This window comes from Cucumis sativus, chromosome 4 (genome assembly GCF_000004075.3).
Source record: "Cucumis sativus cultivar 9930 chromosome 4, Cucumber_9930_V3, whole genome shotgun sequence".
Taxonomy (NCBI): domain Eukaryota; kingdom Viridiplantae; phylum Streptophyta; class Magnoliopsida; order Cucurbitales; family Cucurbitaceae; genus Cucumis; species Cucumis sativus.
Window position 1 is genome coordinate 20,408,625 of NC_026658.2, and position 18,475 is coordinate 20,427,099.

General features: G+C 35.7%; 1 protein-coding gene across 3 annotated transcripts; it reads right to left on the minus strand.

Moving 5' to 3' along the window:
• Positions 1 to 303: 303 nt before the first annotated feature.
• LOC101217217 (anaphase-promoting complex subunit 6) lies at positions 304 to 18,134 on the minus strand. 3 transcript variants are annotated; one of them, XM_031884210.1, is made up of 18 exons: positions 17,788 to 18,134; positions 17,654 to 17,705; positions 17,142 to 17,401; positions 16,309 to 16,443; positions 16,064 to 16,137; positions 15,888 to 15,927; positions 11,240 to 11,285; positions 10,883 to 10,962; positions 10,539 to 10,720; positions 10,296 to 10,421; positions 9,991 to 10,065; positions 6,918 to 7,043; positions 6,601 to 6,670; positions 6,077 to 6,159; positions 1,873 to 1,986; positions 1,224 to 1,323; positions 1,030 to 1,065; positions 304 to 596 (listed from the first exon to the last, which is right to left on the minus strand). In XM_031884210.1, the coding sequence occupies exons 3-18, from the start codon at positions 17,391 to 17,393 to the stop codon at positions 492 to 494; spliced, it is 1,644 nt and encodes a 547-aa protein (XP_031740070.1). In that variant the 5' UTR covers positions 17,394 to 17,401; positions 17,654 to 17,705; positions 17,788 to 18,134; the 3' UTR covers positions 304 to 491. The 3 variants fall into 3 exon arrangements, with proteins under 3 accessions (XP_031740070.1, XP_004146390.1, XP_031740071.1); XM_004146342.3 differs by lacking the exon at positions 17,654 to 17,705 and having other exon boundaries at positions 17,788 to 18,131; XM_031884211.1 differs by lacking the exons at positions 17,142 to 17,401; positions 17,654 to 17,705 and having other exon boundaries at positions 17,788 to 18,131.
• Between the last annotated feature and the right edge of the window lie 341 nt (positions 18,135 to 18,475).

Consider the following 18,475-nt stretch of genomic DNA (forward strand, 5'->3'; position numbering starts at 1 on the left):
ACCTTTTCCAAAAGGTGGCAGTTTTATTAAAGCCAAATGAATTCGTACATTAACAACAATGATGTTTGCAGTCCCATGCGTAACACATCCATTGGAAATATTAAATATTTGCAATATACTTATTGTATCTAGATGACTTGGGTGTATTTTTCAGTTAATAGAACTCAAGTTTTTGAAATTTTCAATCAAGTTTCAAAAATGGTATCTTTAGCTGAAACGAAGGCAGGTGAGAGATACATGTTGGATAATTGATTCTTAAAAACATATAATATGAAGACTTGCAAATTTTACCCTAATAGAATATGCAAGGAAGCTCAAGTAAACTATGTTTTGTTTGGAAAACCAATAAAAGAGCAAAGTATAATTTTTATTTCTCTTTACCACAACTACATTAATAACTATATCAGCTCCAACCCTAATTTACAATATTTAAAAGCTATTTTACAAACTATTGTAAATATTAGAACAAGCTCGAATTACAAGACCTCATTTCAACAAACCTCTACCTTAGGATCCATCCCATTTTGGCATTCGTCCATAAGAGCTAAACTCAACATTTCAGTGCAGAATTGATCGTCCGGTTTCAGCCACAATGCCTGAAATACGGCAAAATTATATCTATGATGAAGCCTGAAATATAATGTTATGCCTAAATTCCAAATATACCAATTACCAACAACACCTTTACATTAGCTAATGCCATCAAACAAGAAATGTAGTAAAGGTTGTTTAGTTAACTTTTTAGTTTTTACTGCATCTCATTATGCAGTGATTTCATAACTCTGATGTCCCTCCCACAAGACATTTTTAAGATAAGTTAAACCGAATGTTCCCAACATAGCTGACACCAACGTTCTCCTACTGACTCATATAACTGTCAAAAATTTCTTTCAATCAAAACTAAAAACAATAACACTAATGTCCAAGGTACACAATCAGTAAATACCACAAATACGATACATGTCAAATTTGTAAGGAAGGAATGCAGAATAGAGTTGCAAAACTAAAACCATGTTAGTAGCAACTTACCTTGTGGTAATATGTGATGGCTGCAGTAAAGTGATCCTACACAAAAGGACAAAGGGAATTTCATTTTAAAAAACTTACACAAATATAGAAATGTTTAAACCAGACGCACACTCAAACGATCATTAAAAAATAAAAAACAAAAACCACAATGAAACATTAGGACAGAGAAGAGAAGATTTCAAATGTTCAAGTACCTGCAAATGACAAGTATATGCAAGACCAGCATAAGTGCTAAGACTTCTAGTCGATAACGCAAGTGCTTTCTCATAGTATTTAATTGCTTCACGGTACATCCTGGCACAAAAGCAAATAGGGTCAACCAAATCAGTACGAAGCCGGGAATTACTACAGTAACATAAAACATGTTCCATGTTACTATTACAATCTACAATTTACAAAAACCAACTATTTGAGAAGATGAAAAAGTTAATCAGATTAGCAACCATGCAAGGAGAACAAGAATCCGGGCCAACCACTTCAGTGCAGCTTGCTAAAAGATCTCAATTTTCTTCATAAAAGTTCTTCAAAAAAAAATAATATGGTTTTTTCAGTTTGAGTTATGAAAAGCCAGCTGCATAATTTCAAAAAATCAGTTCGCATTAGTTGCAAACCAGAGTAGACAGATCAATTTTTTATTTGAGGTAAATCAAACCAAATCGAACTGCATACCTATAACCTACATGTAGATGTGTGACATCTAAGTACAATTCACAGAAAATAAGATATTTAAGATTCTTTGAGCAACCCTTCATTAGAAATATTAGGACATTTCAAATGCAAAAATGAAGCCAGTGATTGGCACATATAATGTCATGGTTCTTGTAATAAATAATACCAACATACTTTAATTTTCGGTACGAATGGGCAAGATTAACCACAGTTGGTTCCCACATTTCACTCAAAGGAGATGGAATGCATGCCAAAGTTTTCTCAAACCACCATGCTGCTTTATTGTACCTAAGGATAAAATAGTACACCTATCTTAACAACTGAGATGTTAACCTCAAAAAAGTAGTAAATTGAAACAACAAAAACTTATGTTCTCTCACCCTATCAATAGGATGTCAACATTTTCATCAATATTAAGAACTTTACACGTAACAACACTTTATTTTTTTATAACTATTGGAGGAGAGACAAAGAGCACACACTGATTTACATAGAAACTCGAGTATTGAGAAAAAATCACAATTGTTTGTTGTTATTATTTTCTAATGAATGATACATTAGGTACAAGGGAGAATAAATAGAATATACAAGAAAATAAAAAAGGAAAAGATTTAGGAAATAAGAAAAATATTACCATAATCTTTCCATAAATATTCTAAGATTCTAACACTCCCCCTCAAGTTGGGACGTAAATATCAATGAGGCCCAACTTGCTATCACAAAAGACGAAGTTTGGTCTGAGAAGCCCCTTGGTAAGAACATCAACAACCTGTTGACTTGAAGGGATGTACGAAATGCATATGCTCCCACTATCAAGTCTTTCTTTGATGAAATGACAATCAATCTCAACATGGTTAGTTCTATCATGTTGAAAAGTGTTGTTAGCAATACTAATAGCAACTTTATTATCACATAAAAGCTTCAATGGTGTCTCACATTCCTGATAAAGATCAAACAAAACTTTCTGAAGCCAAATTTCCTCACATATTTCCAAACCTATAGCTCTGTATTCAGCCTCAACGCTACTCCTAGCCATAACACCTTTGCTTCTTACTCCTCCAAGTTACAAGATTGCCCCAAACAAAGTACAATAGCCGAATGTAGACTTTCTGTCAACAACAAATCCTGCCCAATCCGAGTCAGTATATGTCTCAATGGTCTTTTTGTCTGTTTTTCTAAACATCAACTCTTTACAAGGTGTTGATTTCATGTATCTCAAAATTCTGTTGACAGCTTTCATGTGTTCCTTATAAAAAGTCTGCATAAACTACCTGACAACACTCACAGCAAAGAAAATATAAGGACGAGACATGGGGTTATTAGCACCAAAATCTAGAATCCAGGAGTTCTTCCTATCAACACTAATAAGCTTGAAGGAGTGAGGTATACCTAATTGGACAAATGGCACCTAAAGTTGCAGAACTGGGATCGGTCTGGTTCTCGTATAGATCAGATTGTTGAGAAGGTTCTACAGACTCACTCACATACGCCCGCCCTGTGTTCTGTTTGTCATTTGGAGGGCGTTTCTCACCTCCTAAGGGACGACCATATAACTTCTAGCACTGTTCTTTGGTATGCCATTGTTTTTTGCTATGCTCACAAACAAGAATTGGTTTTCCATTATGCTTGTCACTGCCACTGTTAGAGGAGCTCACACTAAAAGCAGCGGAGTCAATAATAGGAGTTGCAAAAAGATTCATAGTACTTGTGCGATCTTCCTCAAGGCGAATTTTAGAACAGACTTCCATCAGAAAGGGAATCGGTCTCTGGCCTAGTATACACCCTCTAACTACATCAAACTTAGGATTAAGACCAACAAGAAAGTCATAAATCTTGTCATTCTCTTCACTTCTAGAGTACTGCACACTATTAGTGGGATCACGCCAAACAAGTTCTCTACATAGGTCCATTTCCAGCTAGATAAGAGAACTTGTTAAAAAAGTGTGACATCCATGGTTCCTTGCTTCCTCAACGTGTATAAGCGAGAGGCATTCTGACGTTTCGAGTGAAGTGTTTGGGTCGTATCCCAAATATCTTTGACTGTTGCAGCAAACAGTAACAACTTGCCAATCAGAGGTTCCATATTGTTGATCAATATGGACCGAAGAATAAAGTCCTCTGCCTTCCAGTATCGTTCCTATGGATCACCCGGTGGGGGGCGAGGTATTTTCCTTGTCAGGAGCTAAATTTATGTTGTCCTTCAAGGACCATCTTCACTAAGACCATGAAAAATAGTTATTGTCATTTAACTTTTCTCTTGAAAGATGATACACCAAATACTCAGCCGCTGTATAAGTCACATAAGGCGAGGATAAATTAGGGAATGCATTTACCGGATTCTCACTATACATTAGTACAGAAATATTGGATGTCGTCCCTAAGGTAGCCTCAAGTGCTGCGATCTGTTGTTGAAGTCCTTTTAGTTGTTGTTGAGCTATTATCGAAGAAGCTTGCACGTTAGAGTTAGAATGTGCTGAAGATTCACCAACTTCAACGTTGAGTGAATTTGAGAATTCTTAACATCGGGATGATAACTTGAGTCAGTGGGTGGTAGGGCATACATATTTGACGACAAAAGCGGTAGTGGCCGATCGGTATTAGGTGGCAGAACATAAATCGGGACATGGGGAGCAATATAGGCCACGAATGAAGAAAAGGGTTGCACAGATGGGATAGCCAGCGCCGTTTGAGAAGGAAAAACCGACGGGTGCAGCTCCGACGACGGTGTGTGTGAGGCCCATGGCGGCGCTTGGGGCATTTCGGCGGTGCGGACGACTACAGAACTGACAGGAAGTTATTTTTGGACGTTTTCTGTAGGGGACTGAACCATTCGTCCATGGCAGCACTCATTCGGGCGTCAACGGTGGCAGCACTAAAACTGGTGGTTGTCTCTTCTGTTTGATTTCCATCATTGGTTGTGTTTTCTAGGATTTCTAGGGTGTATTCATTGTCTTGCTCTGATACCATATTGAAAGGAGAGACAGAGCATACACGGATTTACGTGAAACCCGAGTTTCAGTATCAAGAGAAAAACCACAATTGTTTGTTGTTATTATTTTCTAATGAACAATACAATAGGTACAGAGAAGAATAAATAGAATATACAAGAGAATAAAAAAACAAAAAATAGGAAATAAGGAAAATATTCTCATAATCTTTCCATAAATATTCTAAGATTCTAACAATAACCAAACTTAATATAACACAAAAGAGTCTGTCCAAAGGTTAAGACTAGATGAAACAAGAGTGCGAGTACATAATATGTTCCAAATTAAGAAATGGCATCTAATCACTAAACTTTAAATGAAACAAAACTACAAGCCACGACTGGGAACAAAAATAAAAGTCAGAAGGCTAAAAGTATTCTATTGAAACCACATTACAGTAAAACATCATATCTTCTCTCACTTTCAATTTTCTTGCAAATTTGATTTCCAAGTTCATAATTTAATGTATTCCTAATTCAGAAAAAACTGAAGTAGATAATGTGCCTAGTTGTAACCTTCCAAAAGATATTCTTCTTTCAAAAGCTTCCTCTCTCGTCTGTATTTTTTTTAAAATGAAAATGAGCTTTATTAACGTTAACAAGAGTGACTAAAGCTCAAAGTACAAAAAAAATATATACTAAAAGCGAAGAAGACAAAAAAGGAATTAATAAAGAGGCTCGTTTTCTCTCTCGTCTGTAATGAAAAGACTGAAATTTCTAAAAGCTGTCCATTATCATTTATATGTAACTTGACCAAATTCTAGAATCCTAGCTATACACTTAACTTAGATGTCCCCAAAGTAAATAACTGTTAGGATACTTCCTAACCAGAACTAGATTTGAATATATTGAAATATAACTCTGGAGAAATATAAAATAAACCCAAATATAAAGTAACTTGAAACCTCCCTCTTGAGTGCACTCACCCAAGCACTAGATCCCTCTACAACATAATGCAACTCTCTTTACTCACCCTCCCACTATTTATAACAACATTAATGACTACCTATATTCAGTAACTATCTTTTATCTAATTACCCTTATACCCCTTAACTACCAACACCATACAAAATATCTAGTGCCTAACATCAACCTAACTCAAAGGGTATATTTTATTTTAATTTTAACTTTTAGGTCAAACATTAATATTAATTGAAGACCACTCCTGTTAGGACTTCAGAAAGTTACCGACTTTTGAACATTCAAAATTTAATGATCATATGCAGGCAAAATTTATAGAATTTACTTGGTTTCAAATGATCGACCCTATTTTGTACTAGAATCAGATTATAAATAAAAATAAAACACCATCTGAGTGGAAGCAGGAACTTCAGACAATTATTATGCAAAAAAATATATATATAAAAAGAATCAAGAGAGAAATATAGATACTCCTTCATGTCATAAGCAACAACTCCAAGCTCATTATAAACAAGAGGATCCGATGGACAAATTGTCTTTGCCTGCACAAAAAACTAAATAAAAAAGGCCCTTCAGATATACATTTCAAACTATAATCCATGATGCAAATCTTAAATAAATTTATATCTTAGAATTCTACCATCATAGAATATGGAGCCTAAAAATTATGTAAAAGAGTACCAATTAAAGCATTCTTATATATCAAAAGAGATAAACTATTGTTATAAAAATCACAGAAAAAATGCATGGAGTATTGGGAAAAAAGAAGAAACATTCATGTCAAGTTTATCAATGAAAGCACGTGTTGAGTTAATACCTGCTTAGCAAGCTAACTAAAAAGTCATGGGTAATCCATTGCACCTATCTAGAAATTAATTTACTACGAGTTTCCTTGACACCAAAATGTTGTAGGGTTAAGCGAATTCTTCCAAGAGATTAGTCGAGGTGCATGTAAGCTAACCCGAACATGCACAGATATCAAAAAAGAAATATACCTGCTCAGCAAGCTTGAAACTGTGCGTTCTCATGTATTCCATCCCAATGTATAATGTTGGTAAATGACACCTGGAAAAGAAAAAAAATAAAGAATTCAATCTATGGAAGAGAATTTGATCAAATATGAGAACTGCCAATGAACAAGTTCCTGCCACTTTTAAAGAAATGATCAAGAACAGATTTCCAATCACTTATCATTAAAAAAATTAAAATAGATACAAAACTATTGCTTAATAACATATATAATTTTCACATCTTACGCTACTGAATTCTAAAGCAAAACATAAAATAACTCAAGAGCAATAAAATTAGTAACCCCGGAAACAATCGAGCACCAGTGCGATAGGCCGACATAGCTTGATCACCCTCTTCTTGAGCAGCATAAGCGTTACCGTAACCTATCCAAGCAGGTGCAAATGTTCCATCCAGAGTTGTAGCTTTGCTATAGAGTACAACAATAGATATCAGAAGGAATATTCTTATTGAAAATATCAAACTTCTTATTACCAATAAGGTCTATAAAATAGCACATGAGAAGTGAGTTGACTCAGAAAAACTCAACCAAATAAGACTTGTTGCAAAAGATACACTTAAATTCAGATATTGAGAAAACAATGAGTTATTACATCTAAAGGAGTACAAACTTCTTTGGGAATTAACAGGAAAAAAGGAAAAGGTGTACTCAATTCTTCAGAGAAAAGTATATAGTATATTTCTTATTCACGTAGAGTTAGAGTAAGGTTACATATATATAGAGAGAACAAATAAACCCTAGGCTGTATGTACAATTTGTTAGGTCCCTTTCCTGCACTCAGAAAAACTCAACAACAATGCAGAAACAGAGACGGTACTCTGTGGATCTTTATATATATATATCAACAAGAACACGTTTACAACGATAGTTCAAACAAAAAACACAATAACAGTAAGACAGAAATATGAGAATAGTAGAATAGAACCCCTCAGCAATTCGAGAAGCTGGTTTCTCCCTAAAAGCTCTCACAGCAGCTTTCCACAAAAATAAACCTACCTCACCAATCCCTAAAAACATTCCTTAAGTACCTCTACCCCCAAGTGGGACCTCCTCCAGAACATTCTTTTCATTTAATTCTATTGGCTGAACTGCCTTCTTGAACGATCTTTTTTTTACCCTTGCGTTTGTAGGTATGTATGATAGGAGGCCTAACACAATTACAATAAAAGACATATTATGAATATATATCACAACACTCCCCTCAAGTTGGAGCAAATATGTCGATCATGTCCAGCTTGTTGCACAGATAGCTTATCCTTGCTCCATTTAAAACAGAATATCTCCCAATTGTTCTCCAGCCTTCACATATCCTATGGACACCAACATCTTGGATTTTCTCATGAATTAAGTGACAATCCATCTCAATATGTTTAGTTTGTTCATGAAATATTGGATTAGATGGAATGTGAAGTGCAGCTTGATTATCACACCATAATTTAGTTGGCACTGTAATACTGAAGTCTATCTTAGCTTATAGTTGGTGAATCTATGCTATTTCACACACAGATTGTGCCATAGCTCTATATTCAAACTCAGCACCCAAACGAGAAACAACATTTTGTTTCTTACTCTTCCATGATACCAAGTTTCTGCCTACAAAGACACAATATCCAAAAGTCGATCTCCTATCCTCTCGAGATCCCACCCAATCAACATCAGAAAAATATTAAACTCTCGTATGTCCATGATTTTTGTATAAGATTCCACTTCCAAGAGGAACTTTCAGATAACACAAAATCTACTCTACTGCAGCCCAACGATCCACTGTAGGGTAAGACATGAACTGACTTACAACACTTGCAAAATAAGCAATGTCTGGTCAAAACACTGTTAAGTAATTGAACTTCCCAACTAATCTCCTATATCTCTCAAGATTTGGTTTTCGATGATCATAACTATTCCTCTGAACAATGTTATCCATCGCTCGAGGTGCCCGGGGGTTATTGTTCTTGCTAATGAGAGCACTACTGAATTGAGGAATAGACACACCGGTTGGAGAGCTTTCAATGCAAAGGACACATGTGAAAGCATCGTCTAATGATGGAATCTTAGAGTCAGAGAGGATTTGTACCTTCATCATTATAAATTTAGATAAGAGTCCATTCAAAAAGATCATAACAACCATCTTCTCTCGTTGAGCTTGTTGAACTTTAACATCAGAACTAAAGGGTAACAACAAAGCAAGCTCGTCGGTTATCTTCTTAAAGCGCATAAAGAAGTTGGTAACAGTCACTGCTTTTTGTTCAGCACGAAAAAACTGCATACAAACCTCAAACATTCTATATACTTGCTATTTACCTAAATATAGAAAATCTAAAAATTCCAAAAGTTCTTTTACATACTCACGGTGATCAACCAATCCAATTATCTCTCTCAATGGAGTTTTTGATATGAAGATATAGACGAGCATCATCATGAAGCCAATCCTTCTTTGCATCTTCTGAGGGTTCTTCGGTCATATGATCATCCATATCAATACTTCTCAAATAAAACAAAATTGTCTGACACTAATCATAATAATTAGATCCATTTAACTTATGTTATGTGATCTTAGAGGCTAAGGGTATAACCCTAGAAACTACCAAACTTTTTGTTGGCCATACTGGTGGCACATTAATTGTAGTCCACACAAACAAAACAAATCAATCCAAACAGCTGCAAAATTGAACAAAACCAGCCACAAACCCTAGAACAAGATCGCAGTCTTCAACTTTTGTGAAACCCGAATAATCTTTGATGAACCCGACTGCACAGACTAATCGAAAAATAGGGTTTGAGACAAGCCCAGAGACGGAAGTCAAATCGGAGGCTTCACGCACTCTCACGCATAGGAGCTCACGCACTGTGTTTCCCGACAATCGGTGACCACAAAATGCAGCAGAAAGCAGTGGCACTTCTTATGAGCTGGGCGATGTCGACAAACAGTCACTCAAAGATGACCTAAACTTAAGCCCTAATGGAGGAAGCCACCAACTACGATATTCCAATCCCTAATGGCTCTGATACCATGTACTCAATAATCCAGAGCAAAGTATATTTCTTAGTCAAAGTAAAGTTACATATATAGAGATAGAACAAATAAACCCTAGACTATATGTAAGATTACGATAAAGGACATATATTATAAATATATATCATCACAAAAGGTACTCCGCAAATTCACAGATTGAGAAGGTGACTGGTGGCATTTCCAACATATTGCTAAATTTTACATCGCTGAGCAGCTTAGAAGGCTGGGAAAATGAAGTGGTCATGTTAGGCTTAAGTGTAATAATAAGTTGTTACATGACACATTAACACCATAACAGCACCCAATTGGAATTGAGAAGAAAGAAAATACAGCAGCCATGTTCACCTGAAATAGCGACGTGATTGATCATACTTTTTTATACAGTAGTAATAGCAGCCGACAGCAAACCATGACAAAGCTCTGAAAAGGATATCCAAAATAAGTGATGAACAAATAGCAAAGGGGAGTGAAAATCAGAAAAGAATTATTTGTGATCCGACAATTTGATAATGATGAAATATTATGAAAATCATGCTTCATCCGAGGAAAACTAAATTCTTTCACTTTCCATGAAATATTTATTTCGATTATGATATTCTGGATTTTCAAACAACTGAAAAATATAAAGTTCAGATACACAAACCACTCACTTTTGAGGGTAGTCCTTAACCAGGTTGCACGCCATTAGATAAAGTTCATTTGAATGTCCAAGCTCCATTGCAGCAGCTAAATGTACCAGTGTACTTTTCAAATGGAAGGGATCTTTTTCAAGCAAGCTATAAATGTATGATGGGAAAATAAATAAATAACTGGGAAGGGAAAAAAATAAAGGATAATTCTAACAAAATTATAGCATTATATTTGTGTAGTTTCCTAGACAGTTGTAGACTTACACGGACGTAAGTTCAAAGCATTTTTGATATTCACCACATTGATGGTAGTATTCAGCTTTGCAAGCTAAAAGATCGGTGTTAGTTTTCAGAGTACGCATAAACGATGGATCAGAACTTTTAGAATTAAATGTTTCCCTTTCAAGTTCTTTGAATCTCGCTTCAATGATATTTTCTTTATCATACTGTAGAACAAGAAAACAAATTAGCAGGAATTACACCAGCAGAAGGAAAAAATGTTGCAAGTAAAAACGAGACATCCTAAGAGTTAGAAATTACATATAATAAAATCTTCCTTTAGTACAAAGTACTTATCATAGAAGAAAAATAAATTTCGCCCTTCTCACCTTCTTTATTAAGCACGCATAAAATGATGGGAGCCATCCATCTTCAGGACCAAATTGCAGTGATGAAAGTAAGCTTGATTCTGAGATTCCACGTCATATAAAACATAAATTGTTAACAATCTCAACCAAGATTAGGGAAAACTGAAAATTTTGGTAAAACAAATATTTCATCAATGAACCACTCAGAGCACAATTAGATTGTAGAACCAGTAAAAATATGTGTGGGTATCTGTAAGTACATGCACATCTATGCGTGTATGTGTGTACACACACAATAATTCTTTTTAATGAATAGTGCTGAGGTAGTTTGTCAAAAAAAACAGAAAAAGAAAAAAGATGAGCAGTGCGGAAGTTTACCTTCATCGCATGTTAGCATGTGACTCTCTATCAGGCACTCCAAAGCCTGGAAGATAATATACATAAAAATGGTGTCTATTAAAAAAGGCACCAACATAAATAAATTAAAAAAAAAAAAACTTACATCTTACAAATTAATAGCTACATCTAAAAGGGAGATAATTTGTTGCTTGATCTTTGAAAATGAATAAATCATTTAATTTAACTAGCAATGGCAAAGGGTTAGACCCTCCAACATGAGACATGCGGCTGGGCTCAATGGATCTTGCATGAGCCACCAAGCCAAACAACATGGTGTGTAGGGCAGCACACTAAAGAGCTAAAGGCAAGGTAAAGCGGGCAAAAGGGTGTAAAGAGGGCAAGTCAAGCTTTGTACTGACATTCTTGAGTGAGTAGGAGAGCAAGCCAAGAAAGACTACCTACAATAACCTTTCGAAAGAAATTCAGGAAGGTATTGGATTTTTATTCCATCCAAAAAAAGGTGTGAGTCTCCACCTGAATGTCCATATAGTGTGAGCAGTGAAGAAGTAAACCATGGTGAAAAGACAGATGAAAATGAGAAATTGTTGCAGAAAGAGCCCTTTGAAACAGACCTCAATGCTCTGTTTCAGCTTGATGAAGTTTTGAAAGGTGAATTGCCAGTTGTGAGAAGATTCCACCTGCTCTCCATCAGTTCAGTCCTTAGGAATCCCAGATTACTTGAAATCAACAGCTGCTGCGTGCAGTTTAGTTCTGGACTGAACCTTCCAAACAGTGATAGTGTACGTTTTAGCTCGATTGGTCAACAATGAGAACTATATCATGGAACACGAGAGGTTTAAAGGAAGCAAACAAAAGATTGGCCTTAAAAAGATCTCTGAAAAAGCATCATAACCCTGATGTGGTTCTCAGTATTATCAAGTCATTATGGAATTCCAAACACATAGGCTGGGACTTTGTGGAATCTTTTGGCTCTATCGGCGGAATTTTCACTTTGTGGTACATGAGAAAGTTAATGGTTGTTAGAACATTGAAAGGCGAATATTCATCATCAGTTAAATGCATCACAATTTGTAAAAGGACATGCTGGATTACAAATGTATATGGCCCAAATGATTACAAGGAGAGAAACTTTGTCTGGCCCAAGCTCCTTTCCTTGTCAAATAACTGGAATGACTTCAACATCACTAGATGGGAGCATTAACAGTTCCCTTGTAGAAGAACCACCGAAGGTATGAGGAAGTTTAACAATTTTATTGATCGAGCTAAACTTTTGGAGGTACCTCTTAACAATGGTAGATTCACTTGGTCTAGGGAAGGTACTTACTTAGCAAAATCTTTAAACAACCCCTTTTCATCACTATGACTTGGGATGAGGATCTTTTTCGAGAGTCAACAGACAAGAAAGACCGTTTTCTGATCATTTTCCTCTTCTTCTTGAAGCTGGATCTTTTAAATGGGGGCCTTCCCCATTTAGATTTTGTAACAGTTGGATGCTCAAAAAGGAATGCAACAAAGTCACTGAAAGCGCCCGGAGGAATTGCCATTCTGTTAGTTGGGCCTGTTTTGTCCCAAGTATTAAATTGAGAAAGGTGAAGGCTGCTGTGAAAGATTGGTTTCCTGTCTTTCAGGAGAACCAAAACAGGAAGAAAGATGACCTGATTAGACAAATTGAAAGATGGGATGCATTGGCTGAAAGACGTAAGGAGAGATTCTCTTTGGCTGAAAGACATAAGGAGACATTCAGGCTGATTTAATGGCTGAATCTGTCCATTTTTCAGACATTGAACGTCATGTAAGATTCTCTTTGAAGGCTGATTGAATGGCTTTGTACAGATTGGAGGAAATCAGTTTAGTTCAGAAAAGTAAACTGAACTGGCTTCACTTGAGTGATGAAAACACAAGTTTGTTTCATCAATTCCTTGCTGCAAAAAAAAAAAAGGAGAAATCTAATTACTGAATAGGTTGATGGTGACAGGTTGCCCACCAAGTCGTAACGAGAGATTGAAAGGCTGATTCTGGAATTATATAGTAACTTATACACCAAAATCCCAGGCAGAGACATTTCCCTTTAATAAACTTTGATCAGCAACGAATCACCACAAACCACAATTCAGCATTTACAGCTAAATTTACTGAGGCAGAAATTAAGGAGCCATCAAAAACCTTGGGAAGGGTAAAGCTTCAGGACCTGATGGATTCACATCAGAATTTCCTTTGGAATTTTGGGATTTAATGAAGGCAAATATCCTCACTTTATTTGAGGAATTCTATAAGAATGGAAAGTTAAATTCATGTGTTCTGGAAAATTTTATTTGTCTTATACAGAAGAAAGAGATGCAGTTGAAGTAAAAGATTTTAGACCAATCAGCCTAACTTTGACTTATAAGGAAATTGCTAAGCTGTTCGCCGAAAGATTAAAGAAAGTCATGCCCTACATCATTGCTCCAACACAAAGCGCCTTTATTGAAGGAGACAAACAATGGATCCTATTCTTATAGCTAATGAAGTGGTAGAGACTAGAGAATTATCGAGCCAAACAGAAGAAAGGTTGAATCTTCAAGCTAGACCTACAGAAGGCTTTTGATCATGTTGATTGGGATTTCTTAGACAAAGTTCGCCGGAATAAAGCTAGACCCATCCTGAGTGTCCATAACATCGTTCTACCCACTAAACAAGTTCTTTGGATAACTTACTAAAAGGAAGAATATCAAAAAGGAAATGGTGTCCCCTACTGCTCTGTTGATTTTGGTCCATGGATCTGAACCAACACAAGCTCGAGGTATTGTTGGCCCTGATAGTACTAACTTGTGTGTTGAGGATGATATTGTTGATTTGGCTGAGAATGACAAAACCAGTATGCTAGTTCCAGAAAATAACGGGGTTGCAAGCAGTGATAAAACTTTGACAAAAACACAAGCAGTGATGAAACTTTGACAAAAACACAAGCAGTGATGAAACTTCGACAAAAACACAAAAGGGTGAGACTCTTCCTCGACCTGAAAAAGGTAATAAAAAACCCACTACATATGAAGAATCAGACAAATCAAGGGATTATGATATCTCTCTTTGACATGCCCATTACATTGAGAGAATGCACCAGGTCCTACACCAAGTACCACATCCATAGCTTTTTGTCCTATAGTAATCTGTCTTCTGAGTTAGGACATTCACTGTCAACCTTGATACAACAACAATACCGAAAAGCATACATATGGCTATGGATATTCTTGAGTGGAAGATTGTCATCATGGAATAAATGGGAGCTTTTGAAAAGAATAACACATGGGATCTTTGTGCTTTTCCTAAAAGTCATAAAAGAGTTGGGTGCAAGTGGTGTTCACTCTGAAGTATAAATCAAATGGAACTCTAGACAGATAGAAAGCTAGACTTGTAGCGAAAGAGTTTACTCAAACTTATGAGATAGATTATTATGAGACTTTCTCCTATGTAGCGAAGTTAAACACAATTTGGGTCCTTTTTGTTCCAATTAATAAAGACTCGTCTCTCCATTAACTTGATGTGAAAAATATATTTTTTAAATGGTGAATTAGAAGAAGTTTAAAGAACATGTATGACAAGATGTAAACCTGCAAACGCTCTTATTGAATTCAATGTGAAACTGTGAGATTCTATTGACAAAGTTGTTGATAAAGAGAGGTATTGGCATCTAGTTGGAAAGTTTATTTACTTAACTCATACTAGACCAAATATTTCCTATGTTTTCGGTATTGTTAGAGTTTATGAATGCATGGAAGCTATGAATCGAATCCTGAGATATTTGGAAAGTTTTTCTGGTAAAGGTCTAATGTTTACAAAAACTGACACGAAATACATTGAGGCTTAAGCTAACTCTAATTGGCCAAGATCAGTTATTGACAAAAACTCTACCTTTGGGTAAGGTAACCTAGTAACTTGGAAAAGTAAGAAGCAAAAGTGTTGTTGCTAGAAGCAATCCTGAAGCCGAATACGAAACTATGAGTTTGGAAATTTGTGAAGAAATCTGGTTCAAGAAATTTTTGTCTGATCATCACCAAGACTGAGTTTTACCTATGAAGCTCTATTGTGATAATAAAGCGGCTATAAGCATAGTCAATAATCGTGTACATCATGACAAAACGAAACATATGGAGATTGACACACTCTATATAAGAGAAACTAGACAATGGGCAATGGCAATATCTGCACTCTGTATATTTCATTTTGTCACCAAGTTGTTGATGTTCTCACCAAAGGGTTACTTAGACCAAATCTTGACTCATGTGTTGCCAAGCTAGGTTTAATTGACATCTACACCCCAACTTGAGAAGAAGTGTTGGAAATAAGGGGTAGTCTTGATAGTTTATAGCCTCAAGGGTATTTCAGAATTTTACTTTACCCTAAGTTTATATCCTTTTTTGTATTAGGGCTTGCTAGAGCCTATAAAGTTGTCGTAACTTTCATTGTTTGTGAAAATAATAAAAAGTCTCTCTATCGTAGTTTTTTCTCCTTGTTCTAGGGTTTTCCATGTAAACCTTGTATTCTCTTTTCTACAGTTCCACCTTGTACATGCTTTAATCTATTTCATTGAAAGTTTAGTTTCTCATGAAAAAAAAATGGTAATAGAAGAGTACACTATATTCAGCAAGAAATACCAAAACTCAACAAAAAAAAAAAAGAACATATTTACCTCATAACATAGAGGGTCAGCTTTGATAGCAGCTTTATACCTAAACGACGTTATAAAAAAATAGAATAATAAATGACATCATTCATTAACTTGAGGTTGCAAGATTTAACAACTATATAGGTTTTGGGAGGAATAAAAGAACGCCCATGAAGGTAGAAATGCCATCATAAACTAACCAAAGTCGTGCCTGAGTACGGTTTTCAAGAGCTTCGTATGCCTTGCCTCTTAAAAAGCATGTTGCAGCGACTATCTGTTATAAGGAAGGAAAACAGAGGACCCTAATGATTCGATCAAGTTTCTAATCATAAACCATCACAAAGTTTAAACTCTAAACCCAAACCATCACAAAGTCTTTAATGAAGGGTGTTTTTATATTAAATGTTCGTTTAAAATAAATTGGCATGATGTAATTGAACAGTACATTAATCTCACGATCCTCACAATCTTTGTCAAGGTACATGCCACTGTGATCCTTATTATCAAGCACATTGCCATGCTCATCCACGTTGGCATCCCCAAGCATTGCGAGGCATTGGTCCCACTCCTTCAATTCCTCCTAGTCAATCAAAGATTTAAAAACGGACGTTAAGAATAGAAAATTTTTCTACACAAAAAAAAGATGTATTATTCCTGTCACTTGAACCCCTAAGACTTTGTGACAAAATGCAAACACAGACCAGAGAAGCAGGAAATTCAATTTCCATTTACAAAATAATATCCAAACGTTTGCTTTCTCACCTGAAAAGAAACTCAGTAATTTCTACACATCAAATATACTCCAATTTTTAGGCATCGCAGTTTCACTACTGAGGTAGTTCCACCACCATGTTTGATCATTTATTTGTTTTATCTAATCTCCAAGTTCTTGGTTTTACCCAGCTGTAATATTTGAGTGAAGTTTTTCGTGTCAAGTGAATACATGTAAATGGTTGAATTATTTCTTTATTTCCCTTATTAAGCATGTGCGAAGATTGAATAGATTCCATGAGATAAGTAACCACAGATTGCTCTTTCGTCCCGCTGTCTGTGTTTCTCATCTTTGAAGAAACTGAATTTCCAGCATTTAAATTTTCCAACAAAAAGAAAGTTCCATTACGAGACCCACACAACATAAACGAAATTCACAAGAATAATTCCCAACTCCTCAAATCCAAACGCACACACAAAAAAGGAACATAGGTTCAGAATCAGCACAAAAATTTAAAAAAAGAAAGAAAAAGAAACAGATAAACCGTGAAGCTTCAAGTAGCTCACAAGGCATTTAGCAGCAAGGTAGCGAAACCGAGGGTCACGGAGGACAATCTTAGAGGCATTGAGGAGGTGAAACGCACGACGAAAATGGCGTCCAAGAAAGAGGGCTTGGGCTTGCATGTAAATGTCGGCAGGGTCCTCAGTGAAAGCGGTGACTTTGTCAGCAAAGAAAATGGCGGACGAGTAGAGATGCTTGCTCAAACAATCCCTTACAACACCTCGGAGCTTTTCGATCTCTTCCTCCCTCATTCTCATGAATTTTTCTAACGCAAAAGAATTGAGATTTGATGAACAAAATAGAATTGAAAAGTCAAGTGTTCTATACAGAACAAATAGCTTTTGAACGAAACTCCAAAAACCACTATAACTGAAACTATGAGTACTTATTTCTAAACCACTCCTAAACTATTTACTAGGCTCTTGAATCAACAATAAATAAATAACTAAGATCCTGGGGTTTGAAATTCAGTCCGAAAAACTCAATGGAAACTACAAGGGTGATCAAGAGAGGTTACCAATGAGTTCTTATACAATGACAATCTTAATCTTCGTTCCAAAACCCCAAACCTAGTCAGAAAATACAAACAGAAGTGTCCCGATAGCTAGAAACCAATTTACACACATGAAAAGGTTTAGATGGACTTGTTACCTAGTAAACCTCACTAAATACACTTGAACGGTTGCTGGTCGAAGTTGGATTGAGTTCGATTACTTATCAAAACGTATGCAAAACGATAGAACTCGTTATTTTGCAGCGCGTCGGACAGGAGAAGTCGTGGTCGCCGTCGCCGGACTGGAGTTCTCCTTCAGCCCTCTCCTAATCTTCTCTTCGAATAGTAAGCGCCAGCAAGAAGTTTGATTTTGGACTTGGCCGCCGAAGTCTTTTAATTTTCCTCTTTTTTGAAAAAACAAATTACATAATCGTTTCGAATTCCCGCTTCGATTCTTCCTCATTTGGTTAAAAAAAAACTTTAGTTTGCTAGGCTTTCGCAAATGTAACTATTCAGTGTACATATCAATTTTGTCCACTTTGATATACAAGAATTAGTAGTTCTTCTCTCACTTTTGTACCAATATAGGGTTGCCAATAAGAAAAAGAATATCTTTTTTAAAAAACTTTTTTTTATAAAGTATGTTTAGAATCTAAAAGCTTACATTTGGTTTTTTATCCTCTAGTAATAAAATTATACTTAGGTCAAAATTATCATAAAAATGTCATTAAACATTATGAACTAATTTCATAAAGAAATACACATTTTGAATCTTTTTTTAAAAAATATATATTTTTAAGATTAATCGCACGTCTTGAAATTATTAATTTTTTTTAGTTAGGGACA